Here is an 18,483-nt window from a genome sequence, read left to right as displayed (position 1 = left end):
CATCTCTCCCCGCCTCTCTGTCTGCTAATAACTTTGCCTCTTTTTTCAATGCTAAAATCCAAACTATTCGCTCTGATCTGGCCAGCTCTGCTCCTCTTCCAGTTCCTGTTCCTCATCTGTCAGTCCCTCCTGCAAATTTCTCTGTGTTTCCTTCGGTCTCAGCAGATGAACTGTCTACAATACTGCGCTCTTCGAAGCCTTCCACTTGTTCTCGTGATCCGATCCCTTCTCACGTCTTTATAAATCTTATTCCCGCTACCCTCCCTTCCTTGCTTCATATTATTAATTTTTCTCTGTCCTCTGGTTCATTTCCTTCTACTTTTAAACATGCTACAGTCTCTCCCATTCTCAAGAAACCTACTCTTGATAGGCTATCTCTGTCTAACTACCGACCTGTCTCTTTGTTGCCATTTGTTTCAAAGATCCTGGAGCGTGTGGTCTACTCTCGTTGTCTTGACTTTCTGTCTAGTAACTCTGGATTCCGTCCTTTGCATTCCACTGAAACAGCCCTTACGAAGATCACCAATGATCTTCTTACTGCCAAGTCTAAAGGCCTTTATTCCGTTCTTATTCTCCTTGATCTAACTGCAGCCTTTGACATGGTTGATCATGATCTTCTCTTAGACTCCCTTCATGACCTTGGATTTTGTGGCTCTGTCTATAACTGGTTTGCCTCCTATCTAGCGGGTCGCTCTTTCAGCATGTTGGCTAATGGCAGCTCGTCTTCCTCTTTTCCCCTTTCAGTAGGGGTCCCGCAAGGCTCGGTGCTTGGCCCGTTGTTGTTTTCCTTATATATGTTGCCCTTGGGTAAGCTTATTCAATCTCACGGCCTCCAATATCATCTGTACGCCGATGATACACAACTATATCTCTCATCTTCGGAACTTTCTCCTGATGTTCACGATCGTATCTTGGCATGTCTTTCAGATATCTCAGCTTGGTTGCTTCATCGTTGTTTGAAACTTAATATGGCAAAGACTGAATTGCTTGTTTTTCCTCCTAAACCTTCCCCTCATCTCTCGTTCTCTCTTACTGTCAATGATGTTATGCTTACTCCGGTCAAGGAAGCTCGTAGTCTTGGCTTTATATTTGATTCCTTGCTCTCCTTTATTCCTCATATTGAGGCAGTAGCTAAATCCTGTCGTTTTTTCCTGTATAATATTGCCAGGATTCGATCATTTTTGTCTGTCTCTTCTGCCAAGATGCTTGTTCATGCACTGGTTATTTCTCGGTTGGACTACTGCAACCTTCTTCTCACTGGCCTTCCTTCTTCTCACATCAGTCCGTTGGTCTCTGTCCACCACTCTGCCGCTAAGATCATTTTCTTGGCTCGCCGCTCTGATCATGTTACTCCACTTCTGAACTCTCTTCATTGGCTTCCAATTCACTTCAGAATCCAATATAAACTTCTTCTGTTGACCTTCAAAGCTTTTCATGGTCTAGCTCCTTCCTATCTCTCCTCTCTCATCTCACACTATTGCCCCACTCGTGCTCTTCGTTCCTCTGATGCCATGTTTCTCACCTGCCCAAGGGTCTCTACTTCCCTTGCTCGGCTTCGTCCATTTTCTTCTGCTGCCCCTTACGCCTGGAATGTTCTTCCAGAACACCTGAGATCCACAAGTTCAATCGCAGCTTTTAAAGCTCAGCTAAAAACTTTTCTTTTTCCTAAAGCTTTTAAAACCTGATGTTGTTTGGACTCTATACTGTTAGTTTTACCCTACCCTGTGCCTGTTTACCCTACCCAGTGCCTGTTTGCATTCTCTTCCCCTCCTTATTGCTTTACTATGATTTTATTAGAATGTAAGCCTATGCGGCAGGGTCTTGCTATTTACTGTTTTACTCTGTACAGCACCATGTACATTGATGGTGCTATATAAATAATAATAATAATAATAATAATAATAATAATAATGTCAGACTGACTGGTCTGTAGTTCCCAGGTTCCTCCTTTTTGCCCTTTTTGAAGATAGGGACAACGTTAGCCCTCCTCCAGTCGTCCGGCACCTCACCCGTCTTCCATGATTATTATTATTATTATTATTATTATTATTATTATTAATTTATATAGCACCATCAATGTACATAGTGCTGTACAGAGTAAAACAGTAAATAGCAAGACCCTGCCGCATAGGCTTACAATCTAATAAAATCATAGTAAAACAATAAGGAGGGGAAGAGAATGCAAACAGGTACAGGGTAGGGTAAGCAGGCACAGGGTAGGGAAAAACTAACAGTAGAAAGTAACAGTAGAAGTCTGCACAACATCAAGTTTTAAAAGCTTTAGGAAAAAGAAAAGTTTTTAGTTGAGCTTTAAAAGCTATGGTTGAACTTGTAGTTCTCAAATGTTCTGGAAGAGCGTTCCAGGCGTAAGGGGCAGCAGACGAAAATGGACGAAGCCGAGCAAGGGAAGTAGAGGCCCTTGGGCAGGCGAGAAACATGGCATCAGAGGAGCGAAGAGCACGAGCGGGGCAATAGTGTGAGATGAGAGAGGAGAGATAGGAAGGAGCTAGACCGTGAAAAGCTTTGAAGGTTAACAGGAGAAGTTTATAGTGGATTCTGAAGTGAATTGGAAGCCAATGAAGAGATTTCAGAAGCGGAGTAACATGGTCGGAGCGGCGAGCTAAGAAGATGATCTTTGCGGCAGAGTGGTGAACAGAAACCAACGGACTGATGTGAGAAGAAGGAAGGCCAGAGAGAAGAAGGTTGCAGTAGTCCAACCGTGAAATAACCAGTGCATGAACAAGCGTCTTGGCAGAAGAGACAGACAAAAATGATCGAATCCTGGCAATATTATACAGGAAAAATCGACAAGATTTAGCTACTGCCTCGATATGAGGAATAAAGGAGAGCGAGGAGTCGAAGATAAAGCCAAGGCTACGAGCTTCCTTGACCGGAGTAAGCGTAACATCATTGACAGTAAGAGAGAATGAGAGATGAGGAGAAGGTTTAGGAGGAAAAACAAGCAATTCAGTCTTTGCCATGTTAAGCTTCAAGCGACGATGAAGCAGCCAAGCTGAGATATCTGAAAGACATGCCGAGATACGATCGTGAACATCAGGAGAAAGTTCCGGAGATGACAGATATAGTTGTGTATCATCGGCGTACAGATGATATTGGAGGCCATGAGATTGAATAAGCTTGCCCAAGGGCAACACGTATAAGGAAAACAACAACGGGCCAAGCACCGAGCCTTGCGGAACCCCTACTGAAAGGGGAAAGGAGGAAGACGAGCTGCCATTAGTCAACACGCTGAAAGAGCGACCCGCTAGATAGGAGGCAAACCAGTTATAGACAGGGCCACAAAATCCAAGGTCATGAAGGGAATCTAAGAGAAGATCATGATCAACCGTGTCAAAGGCTGCAGTTAGATCAAGGAGAATAAGAACGGAATAATGGCCTTTAGACTTGGCAGTAAGGAGATCATTGGTGATCTTAGTAAGGGCTGTTTCGGTGGAATGCAGAGGACGGAATCCAGATTGAAATGGATCCAAAGCAGAGTTACTAGAAAGAAAGTCAAGACAGCGAGAGTAGACCGCACGCTCCAGGATCTTTGAAACAAACGGCAACAAAGAGACAGGTCGGTAGTTAGATAGAGATAGCCTATCAAGAGTAGGTTTCTTGAGAATGGGAGAGACTGTAGCATGTTTAAAAGCAGAAGGAAATGAACCAGAGGACAGAGAAAGATTAATAATATGTAGCAAGGAAGGGAGGATAGCAGGAATAAGATTAATAAAGACGCGAGAAGGAATCGGATCACGAGAACAAGTGGAAGGCTTCGAAGAGCGCAGTATTGTAGACAGTTCATCCGCAGAGACCGAAGGAAACGCAGAGAAATTTGCAGGAGGAGCTGACAGATGAGGAACAGGAACTGGAAGAGGAGCAGAGCTGGCCAGATCAGAGCGGATAATTTGGATTTTAGCATTGAAAAAAGAGGCAAAGTTATTAGCAGACAGAGAGGCGGGGAGAGATGGCGGATTAGGCTTCAGAAGAGAATTGAAGGACGCAAAGAGCCGCTGAGGATGCCTAGCATTTGATTGGATCAGCGTTGAGTAGTACTGCTGTTTGGCCAGTGAGATGGCAGAAGAGAAAGAGGAGAGTACAAATTTGTAATGGACAAAGTCTGCCCGGTCCCTGGTCTTACGCCAAAGGCGTTCAGCTGCCCGGGAACAAGAGCGAAGGTAGCGGAGGGAAGAGGTGAGCCACGGTTGGGGTTGAGAAGGGCGAACTATCCGAGTTGTAGATGGAGCAAGATTATCAAGATTTGAAGATAAGGAGGAATTAAAGAAGGAGACAGCTGAGTCCAAGGAGACAGCCGAACAGACAGAAGGAAGGGAGGAGGCTAGAGACTGGGAAAAAGCCTCATAATTGATAGATTGCAAGTCACGACAAGAGCGAGAAGCGGGACGTGAAGGAGAAGGATTATGAGTAATATTGAAAGAAACTAGGTGATGATCTGACAGTGGAAAGTGAGCAGTAGAAAAGTCCAACACAGAGCAATTCCGAGTGAGAACAAGATCCAGACAGTGTCCAAGGGAATGTGTGGGTGCATCAGACCAAAGTTTAAGATCATAAGAGGAAGATAATGAGCGAAATCGAAGAGCTGCAGCATCTTGAGGGTCATCCACATGAATGTTGAAATCACCCAGGATAAGAGTAGGACAGTTGTCAGAGAGGAAAAAGGACAGCCACGAATCAAAATCAGAGATAAATTTTGAGGACGAGCCTGGGGGGCGGTACAGAACTGCAACCCGCAGTCGCAGTGGAGCGAAGAGCCTCACCACATGTACCTCAAAGGAGGAGAAGCAATGTGAAGGTGGAATGGAAAGAGGCTGGAACTGGCACAAACTAGATAATAAAAGACCCACACCACCACCCCGACCCTCTGGGCGACTAGTGTGAGAGAATTTGCAAAGATAATAGACAAAGGTTCTGAGAGTTCTTTTGCTAGCTCCTTCATTACTCTTGGGTGCAGTTCATCGGGCCCTGGAGATTTAAACTCATTCAAGGAGATTAGGTGTTCTTTGACCATTTGTTTATCAATCTCACACTGCAATCCTGCCCCCTCAACTTCTGCTTCACTTTTTCCAGGGGGGTCATAGACCCGCTTTTGGGAGAAGACAAAGTAGGAATTGAGGCAAAGTAGGAATTGAGCATTTCAGCCTTTTCTTTTTTGTCTGTTATCTATTTGCCATCCTCGTTAAGCAGTTGAACCACCATTTCTTTCCTCTGTCTTTTACTACTCACGTATCTGAAGAAAGCCTTTTTATTGCTTTTAGCATCCCTCGCTAATCTCAGCTCATTCACAGCTTTAGCCTTCCTGACGCCATTTCGGCACTTCTGCGCCACTTGTCTGTACTCTTCTTTTGTAGCCTGGCCTTCCTTCCACTTCCTATATGTATCCCTTTTTGTTTTCAGGTCATCTCTAAGCTTTTTGTGGAGCCACATTGGTTTCCTCTGTTGTCTTCTATCTTTTCTCCTTGTTGGAATTGTTTGTAACTGTGCCTTTAAAATTTCCTTTTTTAAATACTCCCACCCATCCTGCACTCCTTTTCTCATTAGGCTCCCTTGCCACGGGACATTACTTACTATAGTTCTAAGTTTATTAAAATCAGCTTTCCTAAAATCCAGAGTACGTGTATGGCTACGCTCGACTTTTGTCTCCTTCCTAATCAAGAATTCAAGTATGACATGGTCACTTTCCCCCAGAGTTCCCGTAACTGCCACTTTATCCACTAAGTCATCCCTATTGGTCAATATCAAGTCAAGGATTGCCGATCCTCTAGTTCCTTCCACCACTTTCTGTAGGAGAAAGTTATCACCCATACATGTCAGGAATTTCTTAGAAGGGCCGCTTTTGGCAGTAATGGTCTCAGATATCAGGGTAATTGAAGTCCCCCATCACTACTACATCACACTTCCTTGAAACACTGGCAATTTGTTTCTCAAAAGTTTCATCCTCGTCTTCTCCTTGATTGGGTGGTCGGTAGTAGACTCCGATTATCATATTCTTTTTATTCCTAGCCCCATTTATTTTAATCCAGATGCTCTCAACGGGGCTCCCAGTCTCATCCGCCTGTATTTCTGTGCAGGGATAGGTATTTTTAACATATAGTGGAACTCCACCTCCCTTTCTATTTCTTCTGTTCTTTTTGAACAAGTTATATCCTTCAATTGCTATATTCCAGTCACGGGAGTCATCCCACCAAGTTTCAGTTATACCTATCAAGTCGTATTTGCCTTCATGTAATAAGAGTTCAAGTTCATTCTGTTTGTTTCCCATGCTCTGGGCATTAGTAATGCCCAGAGGCATTAGACAGTAGGGTTAGACAGGTCCAACCCTACTGTCTATGAAAAGAGAAATAATATTACAATTTTAAATAAAATGATAAAGGAAAAGGATTTTATTAATGCATGGCGATCAACAAGACTGGGAGAACCTGGATATACTTATTATTCTCCAATTCACAAAACTTTCTCCAGGATAGATTACATTTTTGTTTCAAAAGACTTAGTAACAAAGGTTTGTAGCACACGATTAGGGGTAATTAAAATAACTGACCATGCATTGGTTATCTTGGATATTAAAGTAAAAAGAAACTATAAGGAAGCGAATAGATGGAAGTTAAATACCAGAATATTAAAATATGAAAAAGTGGTAGATAAAATACAGAAAGAATTGTTGGAAATATGGGAAATTAATGAGAACAGGGAAAGTCCCCCATCAGTAGTGTGGGATACAATGAAGGCCGTGGCTAGGGGGATTTGTATTAGAGAAACGTGTAATTTAAAGAGGCAACAAGAGGGAATACAGAGAAATTTAGAGGATGGAATTAAGAAGCTTGAAAGAGAGTATTTGCAAAGTAGAAATAAACAAATTCTGATAGAATTACAAGCAAAAAAGAAAGAATTAGAAAATAGGAATTTAGAAGAAGTACAGAAGAATTTGATTTACATGAAAAGAGAGTATTTTGAGAATAGTAATAAAAATTCAAAGGTGTTGGCGAGGCTCACACAAAAGGAAAAGTCAAAGGATTTGATAGGGATAGTTAAAGATAAATTAGGAAAGCCATGCAGTATTATGAAAGGGAAAATAAAGATTTTTCAAGAATTTTATCAAGAACTATATAAAGAAAAGAACACACAAGACAAAGATGGAGAGCTATAGAGATAAACATATAAAGAAGGGTCTGATAGGGGAAGATAAGGATTTAATGGAAAGATATATTTCTCAAAGTGAAATAGAAGAAGCTATAGATAAATTGAAGGCGGTAGATCCCCTGGTATAGATGGATTGGGATCGGAGTATTATAAAACGTTTAAAAAAATATTAGTACCAAAATAAATGAAATTGTATAATGGGATAATAGAAGGAGATAAGATACCACCATCGTGGGAACAATCACTAATTATATTAATTCCAAAGCCGGATAAGGACTTAATAGTCCCAGACTCTTACAGACCTATCTCATTAATAAATCAGGATGCCAAAATTTTATCAGCTATAATGGCAAGGCGGATAAATACATTTATAAGTAATTACATTGGGGAGGATCAGTGTGGTTTTATAGCAGGAAGACAAATGCACAATTTAGTTGGAAGAGCTTTAAATATAGTACAGGAGATAAAAAAGACAAAGATAAAAGCAGGAATAATAGCTCTGGATATATTTAAAGCGTTTGATTGTGTGAGTTGGCTAGCACTAAAGATGATAATAGAAAAGATGGGATTTGGAGATAGATTCAAAGGCTTAACTGGACAATTATACTCACAAAATTCAGCTTCAGTAGTGATAAACGATGGAGTTACAGAAAAGATACAACTGGCCCAAGGAACAAGACAAGGATGCCTGCTCTCACTGGTCTTATTTGTATTGGTCATAGAACTATTGGCGAACGTGATAAGAGATGATGACAACATTGAGGGAGTAGGATACAACAAAAAAATAAAAATAAATATGTTTGCAGATGATACATTGTTGACAATTAAGAATCCATTGGAGAAAATGGAAAGAATAAAATATTGTTTGAGGAAGTGACGGGATTAAGAATAAATTGGACAAAATAAAAAATGATGCTATTTAATTATAATAAAAAAGAAGTGAAAGATTGGGAAAGTAAAGGGAAGAATTTGAAAATTAAAGAAATAAATATTTGGGAATCAAAATTACAAAAAAATTAGAGGATTTAGAAAAAGAAAATTTAAATAATTTGAAAAAAGAAGTTATGGGCAAATTAGAAAAATATAAAAGGCTAAATTTATCTTGGTTTGGAATCATAGAATCATGGAATCATAGAATAGCAGAGTTGGAAGGGGCCTACAAGGCCATCGAGTCCAACCCCCTGCCCAATGCAGGAATCCACCCTAAAGCATCCCTGACAGATGCTTGTCCAGCTGCCTCTTGAATGCCTCTAGTGTGGGATTCTTTACTAAAGAATAGCTTTAGTAAAAATGAGGATTTTACCAAAGGTAAATTTTTTATTTAGAATGTTACCAATAAGAATATCTGAAAAAGAATTAAAAAGTTGGCAAAATATTTTAAATAATTTTTGCAATGGTGATAGGAAAGCGAGAATAAATAAAAAAAGGTGGTATACACTGCAAAAAAAAAAAAAGGAGGGTTAGGACTCCCAAATTTAAAACTATATTACGTAGCTAATAGGTTGAGACATGTAGTAGAAAGCATGATAGGATTAGGAGATTTAAGTTGGTTGGAGGATAGAAAGGGAGAAGATAAAGAATGGAAACTAGAAAATATATTTTTCAGAGAATATACAAAAAAATGGGGGGAAGAAATATTTCACTGGGAAATATGGCGTGTATACAAAAAGGACTTACTTCGAAGTATTTCCCCAATAACACTAGTGATAATGTTGCGGAATTTTCCAGGAAACTTAAAAGATAAGTTGGGGGAAACTTTAATAGAGAGGAGTGTAATGAAGCTAAAAGATTGGCTAGGAAAGATGAATACTCAAGAAGAATTCGTGGAGAGACTAAAAGAGAAAAATTTATCATGATTAAATTATTTTCAATTAGAACAATGGACGAAGAAATGGCTAAAGGATAACGGAGAGTGTAGAGTGATTACGAAATTTGAGGAGCTGATCTTAAAAAAAGAAATGGAGAAAGGGGAAAATAAAATTATAAAAGGTTTAACAAGTGAAATATATAGAATACTACTGGGAAGGGGGAGACAGAAAGTATGGGTAAGATGTCTGGGAAACTGACTTGAAGGTACAAATAGGGTAACAGAGTTGGGATGGAATATGGAAACAAAGAGTGTTGAGAAATATGTCTGTAAGGATAAAAGAAAACTATTATAAGATTATATGGAGGTGTTATCTAATCCCGATGAGATTAAATAAAAGACTGTAAGCCTATGCGGCAGGGTCTTGCTATTTACTGTTTTACTCTGTACAGCACCATGTACATTGATGGTGCTATATAAATAAATAAATAATAATAATAATAATAATAATAATAATAATAATAAATACGCTGAACTCAGCAAATTGTTGGAGAGCATGTCAAAAAAAAGGAACGTATTTACATATGTGATGGGAATGGGAATGTGTTCAAAAATTGTGGAAAATGGTGTTTAATGAGATAAAAGAAATTGTAGGAATGGAGATTGAAGAGACACCTATAGTGGCATTGTTATTATATGGAGAATTAAATTGTAATAAAGAGACAAAGGAATTGATAACGAATTTGCTGATGGCAGCAAGGTTAATGATATCTAGGAACTGGAAGGTTCAAGGGGATTACCATATAGAAGATTGGTATAAAGAGATATGGGACATTGCTATTAATGATAAATTAACATGTAATATAAAAGTGAGAAGAGGAATAACAAAAATGAATGATTTCGAGGGAATATGGAAACAGTTCCTAGAATTTGTTTTATCTAAGGGGAGTGGGAAACCACCTCCACAAGAAACAATGAGATTTTGGAAACAGGAATAGATTCCGGGGTGCACTTTTATGTTAAGTATGATTATGTTAACAGATTAAACTAGAAAATATGCTATTAAGGTTATTCAACATTTATGTATTATGTTGTTTCTTTTTATTGTATTGATGTATGTTTAAGTATTGGAAAAATAAAAAACTATTATAAAAAAAGGGGAAAAAGAAACTAAACTGTTGCCCTATCTACACCAGTTCCAAAAGGTAGGATTCCTCCATGCATTAACTCACATCCATATGATAGTTACTCTTTACTAGTGTGAAGCCCAGGTTGCCCATGGGTGCTAGTGTGGAAAAGGGGATTTTATTAACCCCTAAGCCTCCCAGTTGATCAGGCTGGAAGGGCTTGGGTTTTATGAGGAGGAATCGGGAAAGGCAACCAGTCTAAAGAAAAGAAAGAAATTTATTCGGGAAATGGGTAAAGGGTATAACAATGAATAATAACGAAGGTAACGTTCACAAATATTCTCAGAGTCTCACGCAATCCCTGGGTTACAGACTTAGTTTTCTAATGTTTTTAGGAGATTGCATGCCCCCTGGTTACTAACCTAAGCATCCTAAATTGTGATGCACAGATTGACTTAATATAAAGTTAGTCTCTGCTGGATTATATAGTTCCCACCAACCAGATGTTTGGGAATGAATCTCCATTGGTTGTGCAGCCCATTGGCTGGTGAAAATTCCACCAACAAAATCCCCCCTCGGTGGCCAGTTGGACCTACCTTTCCTCTCCCAACAAGTCTGAAGAAATCTAGCTTCAACACATGGACTGTAATTCCTATTTCTTTCCTGATACATGTCCTCCCAGACAGTGTGCATTGCGTGTTGCTTGAGAGCTATCTGTGCTGGTAGAATATTGTCAAGGGATCATGACTACCTTGGAAGCTCATGCTGCTGTGCTTCATTGATTTTTCACAATCCACTGTTTCTGTCATAGAGAATTACTAAAAACTTTGCAACAGTGTGATTTCTGGAAATAGGAATTACAGTCCATGCGTTTGAAGCTAGTTTTTTGCATTTCACAGCAAATAATGAGATCATACATCACACCCAGAGGGGGTGAGCTTATGGTATGCCACTCATCGAGGACATTCCCCTGGGGGCTTGGGGTGGATCCTATTGTGAGGTGCACATTTCTACATCTATATTCACTTCTGTGTACATTGAATATTATTTGCATGAGGGTGCCATGCTTGACAGTATTTTTTGCACCCCAATGAAGTATTGGGCCTGATACAATGCTATAGCTTCTCATAGAGGCAACTCTTCCAGAGGTTTAGATATATGATACGGGATAGCAAAAAGTTTTGTTTGGTAAACAGCCTCCCCCACCCCAGCTCCACCAATTCTTTGTTCATTTATACATATGTTGGCTATTATTGGCCTAGTGGCAGCACACTTGACTGGGGCCTTAGCTAGACCTAAGGTTTATCCTGGGATTGTCCCTGCCTGCTCCTGAGATATCCTGTGTGTCATTTACATGAACAGGGATGACCCTGGGACGATCCCGGGATAAACCTTAGGTCTAGCTAAGGCCTGGGTCTGGTGGCCACACAAAGCATTGGGCCAGAAGTGATGGCAACTTACAGAGGGTGCTGCACCCAAGCTGTGGATGATTCCACAAAGCACTCTGGGTCTTGTATCTCTTTCACCCCACCCCAGCTAATGCTACATTGCTTCAGCTTACCATATGGATAAGATTGATATAAAACATGGTTTAAATTGTGATTACACACACAACTCATGGGGTTGCTGCAGGTCTATCATCTCTTTTTTTATGTCTTGTGGAGTAGACCTTGCTAAAAATCAGAATCAGCATTATTTATTATGTATGGTAACAATGTTTGTCCTACTTCACGGATTGAAAGACAACACATTTTTTATTCTCCTATCCTGAAGGGCATTGTTTGGATACATATCAAAAATGTTTTGCACAGGTCATTGTATAAGAGTGCCATGTTTTATACTTTTAACCCAGAGAGCACAATTTTAGGCTTAACCACTCCAATAAATTTCTATTTTAAGTGTATTTAGAAAGGGGCTGTAATATTTTATCAATTAGATTAGTCCAGGGGGTTCTCAAATCTTTTGGGCTGGTGGACACATTTGGAATTTTGAGAAAGTATCATAGGCACGGTTTTAAAATGGATGCCATGGGGGGGGGTGCCTGTGCAAAAAAATGTGGTGGGCATAGCCAGTCAAAAATATCCATTTCACAGAAGGGGAAACTGATAGGGCTGAAAGACAAGTATCTTGCCCAAGAACCAGAATACAAATGGGACCTGAGCAGCAAGACTCAGCCCACTCTTTTGAACGTACATCTCTCTCTCTCTCTCAGTATAACAAACACCCACCCCACCATTCTCTCTGTAGGTGACTGGATCCTGAGTGTGAGAAACAGGCTCATTGCCTGTTCTACATGGGGCTGCACTCCCTCTGAAAGGGTGAGCAAAAAAAGCCAAAGGCGAGGGGAGGAACCAGGAGTTGTGTGTCTGAAAGGATTTATTATTGCCGACGCATTTTGGACTAAATTCAGTCCTTCATCAAGGCAATCTAAAGAAAATTTTAAAAGGATATAATTTTACAAAAATAGGGAATTGTACAATCATAAACGCTCATACAATATACCTTAAAACAGTTTTCTAAAATTCATTGTAATGAGATGCCAAGATATATAACAATTCATGTAAAATAATTAAAACATTTTGAAATATTTTAAAATAAAGTGAAATCAAAATTACAAAGATAAAAATACTTACTCTTATAACAATGTAAAATCACTCATCTCCTGAGCGCTGGTGTTCTATGTACGGTGAATTGCAGAGGAATGTTGAGTATATAAGAACTCAATCAGTAATTAGGGACAGCTGTTTTTTAAAGGAATGCTGCTAGATCCAGAGATCCATTAAGACAGAGGGAGTCATTGTATATTTAGTGTAATTATCCATCTTGCCTCTCTTTCTAAAATAATCTTTTCTGTCCTTTTCTTTATTGTTTCAACTGCCCAGAATGAAAGACCTTTCAGTGTGAGACTTGTCCTTCCAATGTTGAAGTAATGGAGCACCAACAATCTCACGTCTGATGTTGCTCATGTGTTCTCCTATTCTAATTTTTAAACTTCTTGTAGTTTTTCCTATATACAGTTTGTTGCATGGACAAAGTATACAATATACTACACATGTGGTGTTACATGTAGAGAAATCCTTCAAGGTATATTTTTCCATCTATCGGCTTCACAAATTCTTTTCACAGTATTTACAATGGCCACATCTTAAATGCGGCCTTGCCTTTTGTGTGAGAGAAGAGGTGGAATGCATCTTTCAAGATGATGCCTGCATAGATGCATCATCTAAAAACAAAGTATGTTTTTTCTTTAGAATGAGAAATCATGTTTGCAGATATAATTGATCTCCTATGGCTTCAATCTTATGCCCATTTACCTGAGATTAATCTCCATTGAACTCAGTGGAGCTTATTTCTAAGTAAACATGGATAGGATTTCACTGTAACACTTATAATTAAGATTCACACTGGTGAAAGCTCCAAGAGATAGAAAAGCAGCAAGAATTCCAGGAATGGTATTTACCTTCAAAGCCTCCCGGCCCTTGCAGTCCCACACTCCCTTGATCACCTCTGAAGCCTGGAGAGGCTGACAGTCCTCCTCTTCCTTGCAGTCCTTGTTTACCTGATGGGCCTCCCAAACCTAAAACACAAAGTTAAACAGAATCATAATCCATAATCACTTTATAACAAGAATGTCACGGGGATGAATGAAAGTCCAGCTCTTTGAATAGTAGAAATTGCTGATTGCTGTCAGCCGCCCAGGGCCGCCCACCCAATTAAGGAGAAGCCAACGATGAAACTTTTGAGAAACAAATTGCCAGTGTTTCAAGGAAGTGTGATGTAGTAGTGATGGGGGACTTCAATTACCCCGGTATCTGTTGGGAGACAAATACTGCCAAAAGTCACCCTTCCAAGAAATACCTGATGTGTGGTTGATAACTTCCTCCTACAGAAAGTGTAGGAAGGAACTAGAGGATCGGCAATCCTTGACTTGATATTGACCGATAGAGATGACTTAGTGAATAAAGTGGCAGTTAAGAGAACTCTGGGGCAAAGTGACCACATCATACTTGAGTTCTTGATTATAAAGGGATAGCTAATACCCTGGAAGACAGAAACAAACTTCAAAGTGATCTTGATAGGCTGGAGTGCTGGACTGAAAACAGACTGAAATTTAATAGGGATAAATGCCAAGTTCTACATTTAGGAAATAGAAATCAAATACACAGTTAAAAGATGGGGGATACTTGGCTCTGCAATACTACAAACAAGAAGGATCTTGGAATTGTTGTAGATCACAAGCTGAATATGAGCCAACAGTACGATATGGCTGCAAGAAAGGCAAATGCTATTTTGGGTTGCATTAATAGAAGTATATCTTCCAAATCGCTTGAGGTACTGGTTCCTCTCTATTCGGCCCTGGTTAGGCCTCATCTTGAGTATTGTGTCCAGTTCTGGGCACCACACTTCAAGAAGGATGCAGACAAGCTGGAGCGTGTTCAGAGGAGGGCAACCAGGATGATCAGGGGTCTGGAAACAAAGCCCTATGACGAGAGACTGAAACAACTGGGCATGTTTAGCCTAGAGAAAAGGAGATTGAGGGTAGACATGATAGCACTCTTCAAGTACTTAAAAGGTTGTCACACAGAGGAGGGCCAGGATCTCTTCTCGATCCTCCCAGAGTGTAGGACACGGAATAATGGGCTCAAGTTACAGGAAGCCAAATTCCGGCTGGACATCAGGAAAAACTTCCTGATGGTTAGAGCATTACAACAATGGAACCAGTTACCTAGGGAGGTTGTGAGCTCTCGCACACTAGAGGCATTCAAGAGGCAGCTGGACAACCACCTGTCAGGTATGTTTTAGGGTGGATTCCTGCATCGAGTGGGGCATTGGACCCGATGACCTTATAGGTCCCTTCCAACTCTACTGTTCTATGATTCTATGAAATGCTTATATACACCATATACCTCCCCCCTACCTCCTATAGAAGTACATCTGCAGTGATTCTTCCAGATAAGTGAAAGTATTATGGTAGAATTGGACATTTAATTGGAGTTTTCAGTCAGGACCCCAAAAGCCACCAACTGGGAATCACTGGCGGGGTGAGGTGGGGGGATCTGCATGGTGAACACATTTACATGTAACATCCTATGAAATAGGGCTGTGCGCCACTTCGGATCTGAATCCCGAATCCAAAGCAAATCGGGGTGATTTGGAGGGCTTTGAAACAGATCCGAAGTGAATCAAAACAGGTCCGAATCTGTCCGAAGTGAATCGACATGCTCCGATTCAGACCCTTTCCCAAGCACATATAGAAGTGAAAATTGGCACCATGATAGGGCTTCTGTAGGGCTTCATCTCTGCCAAGTTTGAAGCATATCGGTTCATCCCCTGATTTTTAGAAATTTGTTTTAAAGAGAGGAAACATAGCACCATGATAGCTCCTAAATAGGACCTTAGGCTTGCCAACATTGAAACATATCAGTTCATCCTCTGATTTTTAGGAATTTTTTAAAGTTCAAACTCAAACCTCATTGGGGTCTAGCACCTTGAGAAGTAACTAAGTTTCCCAAAAAAGAAAAGAAATTACAGATACAGACATGAAAATCAGCACCATGGTAGGTCTTCAGTAGGACTTCAGCCATTCCAAGGTTGAAGCAGATAGGTTCAACCCTTGTTTTTTGATGGAATTTTTTTTTATAAATGTGTGCTTTATTGTGTACTGGTTGTGCACAACACACAGTAGAAACACACACAAAGTAGAAGACTGTAGGAGACTAAACAATACAGAATTCAAAGAAGAAGTTGTTGTTGTTATTATTATTGGCTGTATTTACCATGGAATAAGTTAACTCTGAGGACCCTGAAACTATCTTCCTCCTAGCCTCCTATTAAGGGGTTGCCACAGCATCTCTCACTGACTGTTTAGAACCACTGTGCCCACCTTGCATGGCTGGCTTGTTTGCTTTCTGCCAGCCTCTCTGGGCCAGCCTGCCTCTCTGCCCTCCTGGTGCCTGGGAGATGTAGATGGGCTGGGTGGGTCAACCCCACAAGTCTTCATGGGCATAACCGCCTGCTGCCTCTCCTCTGTGACTGCCTCACAGGGCTGGTTTGTTTGCTTTCTACCAGCCTCTCTGTGCCCACCCACATAGCTACCTCTTTGCTAGGTTTGTGTTTCTGGCTTTGAGTTGAGACAATCCTTGGCTCACTTACTCGTGCCCACAAAGGTGCCTGCTGCCTGCCTGCCTGAGCACCTGCACACTTCTCCAATATTACCTGCCTGGTCCCGCCTTGCAGGGCTGGTTTGACTCAATTTCTGAGGCATATTGCTCCCAGCCAGGTAATGTGTGTATTGCAGGCAGCCTACTTTCCCTGTTCCTTATCTGAATGGGAAGGGCCTCAGGGATGGGTTAGCTTCAGAACACACAAAAGAAAACTCACATAGGGAAGATTTGCACTTCAAAAACACATAGCGATTAGGGAAGGGATAGTGTGAGCTGAATACACACCTTCTCGATTTGCCCTTTGCTCTGAGTGGCTGCTTTGTTTCCTTGAAAAACTGCATTTTTAGCAGTGGATTACTGAAATTCCACTGCACAGATGTGTCTGAAATTTGGTACATATAAGCAATTCCAGGGCATCTTTAAGGTCACCAAAATACATGTTTGTCTCATGAAAAATGAGAAAGTTATAGTACTTTGCTTTGACTGGTTTGCCTGAAAAAAAATCACATTTTTAGCAGTGGATTACAGGAAAACCACTGCACAGATGTGTCTGAAATTTGGCACACATGACCATCACCAGGGTATCTGTAAAGTCACCAACTTTCATATTTCTATGTTGAAAAAGAACAGGTTGCTTACCAGTAACTGTGGTTCTTCGAGTGGTCATCTGTGCATTCACACATATGGGCTCTGCGCCTGCGCGGAGCCTCGATTCGGAAAACCTTTGAAAGCTAAAGTCGTTTAGGTGGGAACCCCTCCCACCGTCCACTGCGCATGTCCTTACCGGGTTCCCGCCCATCCCTCCAGTTCCTAGAGACTGACGTAGCCTCTATACCGAAGGAGAAAAACCCACAACGGTGTCGAAAGGAACACCAAAGCAGGGACGGTGGGTGGGTTGTGTGAATGCACAGATGACCACGTGAAGAACCACAGTTACAGGTAAGCAACCTGTTCTTCTTCGTGGTCTCTGTGCATCACACATATGGGCGAATAAAAAAGCTGACTTACCAGAGGTGGGTAGGTATTCTGTTTACTGTAGGATCGCAGAAAGGACGGAACGTCCAAAATGACAATTGTCCCTGGCTCTGACATCGAGTCCGTAATGTGAAACGAATGTCGATTGATTTGCCCAGGTTGCTGCCCTACAGAGCTCTGGTAACTGAATGCCCCTGTCAAAGGCGGTGGATGTCGCCATTGCTCTAGTAGAGTGCGATTTAACAGGTTTAGGAAGTTCCAGCTTGGACAACTGATAGGCGAGTTTGATAGTTTCGACTATCCAAGATGCAAAACGTTGCGTAGATATATGGGGATCCGACTGATTTGCCCCCGTAGGCTATAAACAATTTAGGAGATGTATGAAGGGACTCAGTACGGCTCTTGTAAAACGCTAATGCCCTCCTCACATCCAGCATATGCAAAGACTTTTCCAGTGGTGGCGATGGTTTCTGGAAAAATGCTGGGAGACACTATCTTCGGGACAAATGATGGGTCCGGTCTGAGTACCGCCTTATCTTTGTGGAAAATCAGATATGGCTCATCAATGCGTAAGGTGCATAGCTCAGAAGCTCTGCGTGCCGTGGTAATAACGATAAGAAAAGCCACCTTGAAAGTAAGAAGTCTGGTATCGATAGTAGCCATTGATTCGAAGGGGTGTCTAGTAAGGGCATTAAGGACCACTGATAGGCTCCATGATGGGATAGGTGAACGCACTGGGGGAATAAGGTTGCGGAGACCTCTGAGAAACTGGCAAACTAACGGATGGGTAAAAACTGATCTTCCATCCACAAACACGTGTTCAGCAGAAATGGCTGCTAGATAAACTCTAATAGAAGAGAGCTTTAGGCGCTTCAGAAACAAGGAGTGGAGAAAGGAAAGCACTCCATTTATCGGTCCCGAAATCGGATCAAAACCTGAACTATTTGCAAACTTAATATAACTTTTCCTCTTATTGTGATAGGCTATTCTAGTGGTGGGTTTTCTAGCTGCTTGCAGTATTGCCTTGAGATCTTCCGATAACAGCGATGCCTCTATAAGTTGAGGATTCTCTACGCCATTAACTTCAGGGATTGTAGATTGGGGTGTCGAAGACGGCCACCATGTCGAGTGATGAGGTCTGGTGTCTGGTGTAGTCTCAGAAACCCCCCAGTCGACAGTCTGAACAGCCTGGTGAACCAAGGTTGGCGCGGCCACCACGGTGCTATCAGGATACAGTCCGGGCGATCTGTTT

General features: G+C 41.1%; 1 protein-coding gene across 1 annotated transcript in view; it reads right to left on the bottom strand.

Annotated features, from left to right (window-relative positions):
* The window catches only part of COL4A2 (collagen type IV alpha 2 chain), a 266,143-nt gene that overhangs the window by 17,634 nt on the left and 230,026 nt on the right, over window positions 1–18,483 (bottom strand). The window contains exon 44 of the mRNA XM_063115898.1: window positions 13,553–13,669. Coding sequence (XP_062971968.1) covers window positions 13,553–13,669 — 117 coding nt within the window. The remainder of the gene's footprint in view (window positions 1–13,552; window positions 13,670–18,483) is intronic.

Source organism: Elgaria multicarinata, chromosome 2, assembly GCF_023053635.1.
Source record: "Elgaria multicarinata webbii isolate HBS135686 ecotype San Diego chromosome 2, rElgMul1.1.pri, whole genome shotgun sequence".
In the NCBI taxonomy this organism is placed as follows: Eukaryota; Metazoa; Chordata; class Lepidosauria; order Squamata; family Anguidae; genus Elgaria; species Elgaria multicarinata.
The sequence above is the reverse complement of the archived record's forward strand: the minus strand, read 5'-3'. Positions and strand labels throughout refer to the sequence as shown.